Raw genomic sequence first — 10,195 nt, 5'->3', positions numbered from 1 at the left:
TTAAGGGGGTGATGGTAGCAGTGATGGTGATGGTGGTGACAGTGATGAGGGTATGGGATGATGGTGGTGCTGGTGCTGGCGATGGTGATGAAAAAGTAACAGTGATAAAGGGATACACCTTAAAGTATTCCAGTGGCATCTCCTAGGACTAAGGTGTTGTGGCTGGAATGTTGACATAACTCCTGACCTGAGCTTGGCCAGGACACAGATCTGGTGCAAAGAGAGAGATGGGTGAGGAATGTCTGTCCTCAGGCCACTGAACAGTTCAGCCGGGGATTCCCAGCAGCGGCCTCTATCCTCCCGGGAGCCCACACGCTTCCCTGAAAGGTGTTCAAAGTCGGAACATCAGTGTAATTTAGGGTGTTTTTTGTTTTCTGTTGTGTTTTGTTTTTATGAGACAGGGTCTCACTGTTGCCCAGGCAGTGGCATGATCTTGGCTCACTGCAACCTCCACCTCCCAGGTTCAAGTGATTCTCATGCCTCAGGTACGCGCCACCATGCCTGGCTAATTATTGTATTTTTTGGTAGAGATGGGGTTTCACCATGTTGGCCAGGCTAGTCTCGAACTCCTGACCTCAAGTGATCCACCCTCCTTGGCCTCCCAAAGTGCTGGGATCATAGGTGTGGGTGGTGCCCAGCCAGTTTTTGTTTTTTAAGAGAATGGGTCTCACTCTGTTACTCTGGAGTGACAATGATCCTAGCTCGCTGCAGCCCTGCACTTCCGGGCTCAAGCAATTCTCCCACTTCAGCCTCCTGTGTCGCTGGAACTATAGGTGCTCATCACTACACCCAGCTAATTTTTACATTTTTCTGTAGAGATGGGGTCTCGCTATGTTGCCCAGGCTAGTCTTGAACTCCTGGGCTCAAGCAGTCCTCCTGCCTTGGCCTCCCGGAGTGCTGGGTCTACAGGCGTGAGCCACTGCACCTGGCCTGGGGCGTTTTGTTGTGTGCTTGCTAGCATAGCCAAAGGCAGCTCTGTGCAGGGTAAAGCAATGGGGCTCTGAGTCTGGAGGGGTGTGCGTGTTATGTGCGAGTCGTGTGTGTTGTGAGAGTTGTGTGTGAGGTATGTGTGAGAGGTATGTTTGTGGTGAGTTGTGTGTGTTGCGTTGCATGTGAATGCCACTTCCTCATCCTCGTTTGTCTCGGTCACTTGTGGACTGGCTGTCTGCACACACAGGTGCTATCCCTTGAGCTGCACTGCCCTGCAGGCCAGCACTCCCTCGCACATGGTCCCCACAGACCCCACGTGACATGCACGAGCCTGCCTGATGCTTACACCAGCTCCATGGGGGAAAGGATTGTTTATCCCATTTTGCAGATCAGGAAGCTGAGCCGTGGTGAGGTCAGCTGGCTCGCCCAGGCCCCGGCAGATCAGGGAGGAGAAGTTTGAACACCTGAGGCTGCCCTGGGCTATGGTTCCAACCAACCTGGTGAACTGCAGAAATCCCAGCCACCCGGTGCACCCAGGCAGCCCTGGGTTCCTTCATAAGCTGGCATCTGTCCTGTCTGAAATCTGAGCCTCCAGGAGACCTCCTGCCCCAAAAGCACAAGGGGCACAAGAGATGCCAATTCTGCCAGGCCCGGCTCACCTGCCAGGGTTATGCTGGCACCAGAGCCTGGCTGTGTAGATTTAACAGTCACTGGACAACTGGCTCAAGGGTGAAGTCCCTGGACGCTGCCTGGCAGAGGGGCACGGCTGAATCTCAGGCTGGAGAGCCTCGTACCTGAGTGGGAGGGGTACCACGTGCAGACCCTACTGGACCTCTCCGGAGAGGTCCTTGACCAGCCTCCCATCCTCTCCCCAGGGCAGAGCGGCTTGGGTAAATCCACCTTAATCAACACCCTCTTCAAATCCAAAATCAGCCGGAAGTCGGTGCAGCCCACCTCGGAGGAGCGAATCCCTAAAACCATCGAGATCAAATCCATCACACATGGTCAGTGGCTGGGGGCGGGCTGGGTGCAGGATGCCCCTGCCTTCCTGGAACACAGGTTGGGGGGTTAAGTCCATCACGCATGGTCAATGGTTGGGGGGCAGGCTGGGAGTGCAGGACCCCTCTGCCTTCCTGGAGCACAGGGGTAGGGGGTCAATTCCATCACACACGGTCAGTCACCAGGGGCAGGCTGGGGTGCAGGGTGGTGTGGGATGTCCCTACCTTCCTGGAGCATGGGACGGGAGTCAATTCCATCATGGACAGTCAGTGGCTAGGAATGGGCGGAGGCTGCAGGATGTCCCTGCCTTCCTGGAGCACAGCGTAGGGGGTCAAGTCTATCACCCAGAGTCAGTAGCAGGGGGCAGGCTGGGGGTACAGGATCCCCCTGCCTTCCTGAAACACGAGTGTTGTATGAGGGTGCCCGAGTCAGGCAGTCCCAGGTCCCCAAGGCAGGGACTTGTTGTGCACTATCCCCAGCATGTTGGTTCTGGGGCTCTGGCTGTGAGGAGTCAGTGTCCCCCACCCCTGTGGGTCCCATCACACTGAGCACCCTGTAGGCAAATGAATTTTCCACCAAAGTCACAGGCAACTGGCACCCAGGGAGCTGTTACCAGCCTGTGCCCGAGTTGGCTGAGGAAGGCCATTAATTTCCCGATGTCTCCGTGGTTGCCGTCGCCGCCCACCCGGGGTCAGTCAGGCATGGGGTGTCTATGAGGGTTCTCCATCTCCCCTCTGACTCTGCGTGCATGGCTCTGTGCAGATATTGAGGAGAAGGGTGTCCGGATGAAGCTGACGGTGATTGACACACCAGGGTTTGGGGACCACATCAACAACGAGAACTGGTGAGGCCCCTCCGGGGAAAGAGCACTAGCAGGAGCTTCAGGGCTCCCTGGACCCCACCCAGAGTCAGCCCTGGGGGGCTCCCTGGCCCAGAGGCGTGCAGGGCCCACCTCCTGGGGCCTGATGTGCTGCTAAAGTCACACATCTCAGGGGCTCGAAAATTCTGGACCAAAGCAGAATTACCTGGGGAGTCTTGCTGTCTCCAGCTCACCTCCTGAGGCCAGCCCGGGGAGGCTGGTTTGGGAGCCCGAGGATAAGGCTGTGGTGTCTCTGCTCAGCAAGCCGGACCTCCCAGGGCATGAACTGGAAAGTGGGGTGTTGGGCTGTGCGTGCTGGGAATGCGCGACCTGCCTGGGGAGGGCGTCCCATGTGCTCGCTGACTCATCGCCCGTCCCCATGCAGCTGGCAGCCCATCATGAAGTTCATCAACGACCAGTATGAGAAGTACCTGCAGGAGGAGGTCAACATCAACCGCAAGAAGCGCATCCCGGACACCCGCGTCCACTGCTGCCTCTACTTCATCCCCGCCACCGGCCACTCGTACGTCCCTGCGCTGTCGGTGTCCTCGTGCTGGGGGCCCTGGGTTCCCTCTGTCCCCTGGGACTGCCGGACGGTGCTGTCTGTCCTGCTGCTGGGCACAGAGAGGCAAGCTGGGGTGTGCCGGGTCTGCACCTCCAAAGCCTCCGACCCCTACGCCGTGTCCTGCCCAGTCCCCGCCGCAGCTGCGTGTGGGGAGCTGAGGGTCAGGCTGGGCTGTTCTGGAGCCTGGTGGTCTGTCCTACCTTCTCAGGCTGGGCTCTGGCAGGTAGAGTGGGAGCCACCAGCCAGCACTGTTTGCCCTGACCTGACTTTCACGTCCCGGCCCTGCCTCACGGGACCCCTCAGAGGGTTTTGCGTGTTCTTTCACGGGAAGCACAGAGATCAGTGTTGGCCCCTTCCAGGGCTGGACGGGGGCTGCTGTTGGTGCAGGTGGCCATGGTGAGAGCCCTTTCCTCCTGCTGGCTCTGTCTGCACCTGATGTCACTCCAGAAGTCTGCAAGGCCGGGAGGCTGCGTGCACCCTGGCAGGTGGACTCTTGGTGGCCTCACAGACCCTCTGTCCTTGGCTCTCTGTGCACCCTCTGCCAGACACCTGCGGCCCACCCTGAGTCAGGGCTGGGGGGAGGTGGACGAGGGCCAGCAGGAGCAGCTGGTGGAGGCAGCCGTGGGTGGCTTGCCGGCGTGGGCAGGTGGAGAGGGTCCTTCACACCTGCTGGCGCTGTAGCCTGAGTCTGGCTGGCCCAGACGCGCATCCCTGGGCGGAGGATGCCAGGGCATGGGGGAAACCCATACTCTGTGGGCACTAGGTGCAGGAAGGAGCCTGGCTGGTGGGCAGCAAGCCTCAGCCAGAGTCTCTGCGGGGAAACCCAAGCCCGAATTTTCGAGCCCATCCTCTGGCATCATCCCTTGTCGGCCAGCAGGAGTCCATTCAGGGGCAGGGACCAGCTTGCCGCCCACAGGCCTCTCCGGAACTGAACGTCTGCCCTCCAGGGTGGCACGGCTCATCTGGGGTCCTGTGGCAGCTTTTCCAGCTGCTCCAAGCTTCACCTCAGCTGAGGCCGATGGCAGGAGGCAGAAGCCCCTCCTGACGCCAGCTGGGCAAGCCAAAGGTGGGCGGGCGGGCAGTCTCAGACACTCTTGCCACTCCCCAGCTTTGACCCTTTGGCTGGGACCCCAGCTGGGCACCTTGCCTCGTCCCGCCTGAGGCACCCAGTCCCATGGGGCAGGGGCGGCCCTTGGCCATCTCTGCTTCATCTTCTGTCTGGAGCCGGATTCTCCCCAGCCATGTCTGAGACTGACGTTTTCTCACTGTGGGAAAAGCTCTGCTCTAGAACTGGAGAAGATGGTGCCCGGTTCAAGGGCCCTGCCAGCCCCTGCCACCTACACCTTTCTCCACATCAGACCGCAGGTTTCCTGGGGCCAAGCAGGCAAAGGGAGCCGCCCGCTGGTGCAGGGGTGCCGCCCGCTGGTGCAAGCTTCTGTTTCTCTTGCCTCTCGCCTTCCAGCCAAAGCCTCACAGCAGGACGGCCACTAAGCCAATGGCGGCCCTTCTGTGTGGACACATGTGGGTGTCGTTAGGACCCCGGAACTCATGGATGAGGGTGCTCGGAGCTGGCCCTGGCCCACCTGCCCTGCACAGTGGTGTCACCTGTGTCTGGGACACGCCCTTGTCCTTCATCTGCCCACACTCACAGGGTGGCCAGCTTGGCCCAGGGCCTCATCCTTGCCAGCAGGGACCCCCGTGAGCCCCGAGCCAGCACCTGGGCGCCTCGACGCCGCTGGGAGGTGGGCGCCCCCTCTCTTCCCCACACTGGGTCACACGCACATCCTTCTGCTTCAGCCTCAGGCCCCTGGACATCGAGTTTATGAAACGCCTGAGCAAGGTGGTCAACATCGTCCCGGTCATCGCCAAGGCCGACACACTCACCCTGGAGGAGCGGGTCCACTTCAAACAGCGGGTAGGGCTCCGTCTCCACCCGTCCCAGCCCTTCGGGGCAGCCTGGACAAGCTGCAGGCCTGGCAGCAGCCGCCCAGTCTAGGGGAGTCACGTGGTCGGTGGGGACAGCACCACTGGCCACTCTTCCCAGCGCGTGGTTGGCCTGGTGGGCCCTGGCCTGGGTGGCCTCTCTAACTCCCCCATGTCTCAAAAGCAGCTTCATGGGAGGGCCCGTTCTCCAGCAGTCTCTGAGGGGGGTTTTGGAGAAGGCCTAGGTCAGGCGGATGGTGTATCTCTCTTCCGGGGAGTGAGGCTGTGAGACGTGGCCCGCCTTGCTTTTTTGCCTTTTTGGTTTTTGTTCGTTTGTTGTTGCTGTTGTTTTTGAGAAAGGGTCTTGCTCGGTTGTCCAGGTTGTAGTGCAGTGGCACAATCATGGCTCAGGCAGCCTCCACCTCCCAGGCTCAGTCCCCTGGGTAGCTGGGATTACAGGTGCACGCCACCACGCCTGGCTAATTTTTGTATTTGTAGTAGAGACGAGGTTTTGCCCTGTTGCCCAGGCTGGGCTCTAACCCTTGGGCTCAAGAGGTCCTCCTGCCTCAGCCTCCCAAAGTGCTGGGATTACAGGCATGAATCACCTCACCCCGCCTTGCCGCGTTTTTATGAGATGGAAGAGAGGTTGAGCTGGATGCGGTGGCTCATGCCTATAATCCCAGCACTTTGGGAGGCCGAGGTGGGCAGATCATTTGAGGTCAGGAGTTCAAGACCAACCTGGCCAACATGGTGAAACCCCGTCTCTACTAAAAATACAAAAATATTAGCTGGGCATGGTGGCACACCCCTGTTATCCTAGCTACTTGGGAGGCTGAGGTGGGAGAATCACTTGAACCCAGGAGGCAGAGGCTGCAGTGAGCTGAGATTGCACCACTGCACTCCAGTCTGGGCGACAGAGTGAGACTCCATCTAAAAAAAAAAAAGAAGTTGCAAGAGGGATGGTCTCTGCTGCTTTCTTTTCCGTCAGGGTCCCAGGCTCCTGCTGTGGGGTGGGGAGGGGCGTCCAAGCAAGAGGGTGTGCCCTGGACCTCTTCCTCCTGACAGCGCAGCACATTGGAGCCACCTGGGGAACCTTTAAAAATGAAAGCAAAGTGCCTGGGTTCCAGCACGGCATCTGCTCAGTGGGTGTGGGTGGGCCTCTAATCTTCTCCAGCCTGGGGCCAGACACCAGGGACTTTCCCAGCATGCACCAGGGAGGACAGTGCCCACAAAGTGGTGTGTCTGCCGGAAGCCACATGTGGGCTTTGGTCTGTGCCTGGGCGGGCAGGCGGCTGTTCACCGGGATGTTTCCACTGCACATACCTGTGTCGAGCTGCTGGCGGGAGCTGAGAGGCTACTGCAGGCAGGGGCTGGCTGGGCTGTAGGAGGGGCCCCTGCTGGAATTGGGGGCTGGGATGGGGGTTTTTTAGGAAGGGTTTCAGGAGGGGAGGTCTCAGCAACCCTGAGCATTCTCTTGGTGAGAAGAGGGGCAGGAAGTACTTAGGACAATGACCCAAAGCCCTAGGGGAGCTGCACTGTTGCTCAGGGCAGCAGGTGCACCTGCAGCTGCCCCTCCTCTCACAAGGAGGCACATGAATTGGAGGTGACTGGGGTCACAGCCCCCCAGAGTCTGCCCTTGACCCTGAGCCTGGGGCAGCTCATCGTGTGGAGGTCATGCGGTGGCAAACACCGGTGGGTGGGCGGAGCTTGCCACAGGGATGTGCCAATCTCTCTCCCTCCTTCTCCCAGATCACCGCAGACCTGCTGTCCAACGGCATCGACGTGTACCCCCAGAAGGAATTTGATGAGGATTCGGAGGACCGGCTGGTGAACGAGAAGTTCCGGGTGAGTAGATCCACCAGGAGGCTGTTCCTGGGAGACTCCCAATTCTGCTGAAAGGGGTGGTGGGTGGGGTTTTGAGGGACCTTCAGCCATGAGATATATCCTCGAGCCAGAGGACATGAGCCCAGGTGTCCCTACCCACTGCTCTCAGGCTGAGGGTCTCGTGTTTGGGGGACCCTAGTCTCAGGGCAGCTCCTCCCAGGGGCCCAGGGGAGGGAATGGCCTTCCCGCACGTACGTAACCAGCACCGTCCCCCTGTTCCCTAGGAGATGATTCCGTTCGCTGTGGTGGGCAGTGACCACGAGTACCAGGTCAACGGCAAGAGGATCCTCGGGAGGAAGACCAAGTGGGGCACCATCGAAGGTACTTGCCACGCTCTCTTCCGTGGTCTCTTCCGCGGTCTCTTCTGCTGGCCTGGAGCCCGTGGGCCGCGCCTGGGCCACTACATTGCCCCACCCAGTGAGGGGGGGTCTCCTTGTCCCCACCCAACCCATAGGACAGGGAGCGGGCGAGTGGCTTGTGCAGGTGCCTCCACTCCAGATCTGCCCCGGCGCAGGGAAAGACTCTGGGAGACGGGAGCTAGGATGGGGACCCCCCAAGTTCTAGGTCCTGGTGCAGGCTCTTTCACAGGCACCTGTGTGGCCCCAGACAAATCACCAACCTTTCTGGGTCTAGAAAACGTGTGGGCTGTGGCTCTGTGAGCCAGATGGACCCTCGGACCTTCGCCCTGCTGAAGTTTCCAGAATGTGCTGTTGTAACCAATTAGCATGCAAACTGGAGGGATTAAAACAACACAAACATATTCTCACGGTTCTAGAGGCCAGAAGGCCTGAGGACCAACCTCTTCCGTGCCTTCCTCCTTCTGGTGGCTCTTCGAAGTCAGCGTTGTCTTGTAAAGGCATCACACACTGTAATCTCTGCCCCATTGTCACAGGGCCTTTTTCCCTGTGTCTGTGTCCCCTCCCTCCCTCCGTCCTCTTTTTTTTTTTTTTTTTTTTTGAGATGGGGTCTTGCTGTGTTACCCAGGCCTGGAGTGCAGTGGTGTGATCTTGGCTCACTGCAAACTCCACCTCCCAGTTCAAGTGATTCTCCTACCTCAGCCTCCCAAGTAGCTGGGATTACTGGCATGCGCCACCACATCTGACTAATTTTTGCCTTTTTAGTAGAGACGGGGTTTCGCCATGTTGGTCAGACTGGTCTCAAACTCCTGACCTCAGGTCATGCACCCACCTGGACTACCCAAAGTGCTGGGATTACAGGTGTGAGCGACCGTGCCTGGCCTCTTTCCTCCTTGTTCTAAGGATGCCTGTCTTTGGGCTTAGGGCCTCCCCTAAGTGGATGATCCCATCTGGAGATGCTTAATTAATCTTTAAAGAAAGACCGTTTCCAAGTAAGGTCACAGTCATGGGTACCAAAGCCTGGACCTTGACCATATCTTTGAATGACGGGAGCCCCTGGGAGGCCACAGTTCAACCCAGTCCTGGTAGTGGCACCCCAGGAGGGATGGGCCTGAACGTTTCCTTCCTTTTCCTCTCTCTGTCCCTTCCTTTCTCATTAGAATGGAAGAGGGGAAGGTGCAGAGGGAAACGGAGCAGGAAAAGCCACTTTGTTCTGGGAAAGCACGTGACTGAAAGGCCCAGTAGAGCAGGAAGCAGAAGTCTCTTAGTGTTCCAGGGCCTCAGTTTTCATCATCCACAACGTGGGTGCAGTGTGCCAAGATTGTACTGAGTTGACAGACTGTCCCAAAGGCCATTAGAGCTTTTCAGGAAGCTGTTGCTCTAAGCAAATGGTCATAATGACAGTTACCAGGAGGCGTCGAATGCTCCTGCAATGCTCACTTGACATGGGTCATCTCATTTATGCCTGGAGATCCCCACACCAACCCTCCTTGCAGAGGAGAGGTTCAAGAGGAGCAGTGAGCAGAAAACTTTCCAAGGGACCTAGAACGGGAGGCGGCCCTAGAATGCACAGCTCCAGCCCTGCACCAGACTCCCTGGAGATGGGAGTTCGTGCCTGGAGGCGGGTGTGGAGAGGCACAGGAGCCATTCCCCGTCTGCCCTCCTCCCCTGCCACCACCCCTGCCAGGCCCACCCTGAGGGAGCTGCCCAGCTGGGTGCAGCTTGGGTGTTTACCAGTATCCACCTGTGGTGTCAGGCTGGCTTGTGTCCCCTTGGCCCCTCCACCTGCATTTCCTCTCTTCCCATCTGCCCAAAGAATTCTTGCTGTTTAGGAACCTTTTTATGAAAGGCAGGGTTAGGAGAGCCTGGAGTAGATGGGCCTGGGAGGCGCCGATGGCTTTGCTATGGGCGTGCTTCTGCTGCACCCTGGTGGCCAACATTGAGTATTGCAGGCGGCCGGTGCCTGAAACTGTCTGGAAATGCACGAGGCTGGGGTCCCTGCAGCTCTCTGACCTGTGCCTTGTGGAGCGCCACTGGCTTCAGTTGAGGAACAGTCTGGAACCTGTCAGGACAGTTGTGAGGTGGTGGGGCCCATATTTCAGCAGCCTTATATGAGGACCCTGGAAATGTGCCTTTAACACGGACGGGTTTTTATATCGGGGCCACCTGAGTTCACAGCTGACCTGACGCTTGGCTAGTAAGGGCCCTGGCTTGTTCTTGCTTCCCACTTGGTGAAGGGCATCTTTCCCATCCTTAGAAACCACCCCAAGTATTGTCAATAGAAGCGTGGGGTGTAATTAATCACGCCATGAATCTTATGTCCCTGAGAAGTAGGTGATGTTATTATCCCCATTTTATGGATGAGGAAACTGAGGGAATGAGAGTAACTTGCCCAAGCCAGGGAGCAGCAACCACACACTCCAACTCAGCTTGAGAGCTCCGTTCTTCCTGCCGGCTCCCGCTGCCCTCAGAGTTAGATGAGAGTTCTGTCTGTCCATCTGCAGGAGGTCCTCATGTGGACACTGCCCTGCGCAGGCCATGGTGGGGGGGAAGGGCCCAGGCAAAGGCAACTGGCGTAGAACCAAGAGCACTTGAGGGCGGAGGGGGCAATGTGGAGGCCCCGGCCCTGCCTGCTGGCCTGCCAAGTAAAAACCATAGTGTGTATATATACATATACAT

At 58.3% G+C, this 10,195-nt stretch overlaps 1 protein-coding gene across 13 annotated transcripts in view; it reads left to right on the top strand.

Annotated features, from left to right (window-relative positions):
• Positions 1-10,195, top strand: part of SEPTIN9 (septin 9) — a 211,982-nt gene that overhangs the window by 197,338 nt on the left and 4,449 nt on the right. For all 13 annotated transcript variants that reach the window (XM_017525026.2, XM_017525028.2, XM_017525027.2 and 10 more), the window contains 6 exons: positions 1,806-1,934; positions 2,692-2,773; positions 3,174-3,311; positions 5,151-5,268; positions 7,026-7,121; positions 7,385-7,481. In XM_017525026.2, coding sequence (XP_017380515.1) covers positions 1,806-1,934; positions 2,692-2,773; positions 3,174-3,311; positions 5,151-5,268; positions 7,026-7,121; positions 7,385-7,481 — 660 coding nt within the window. The remainder of the gene's footprint in view (positions 1-1,805; positions 1,935-2,691; positions 2,774-3,173; positions 3,312-5,150; positions 5,269-7,025; positions 7,122-7,384; positions 7,482-10,195) is intronic.

This window comes from Cebus imitator, unplaced genomic scaffold, assembly GCF_001604975.1.
Source record: "Cebus imitator isolate Cc_AM_T3 unplaced genomic scaffold, Cebus_imitator-1.0 Scaffold36, whole genome shotgun sequence".
Taxonomy (NCBI): domain Eukaryota; kingdom Metazoa; phylum Chordata; class Mammalia; order Primates; family Cebidae; genus Cebus; species Cebus imitator.
The sequence above is the reverse complement of the archived record's forward strand: the minus strand, read 5'-3'. Positions and strand labels throughout refer to the sequence as shown.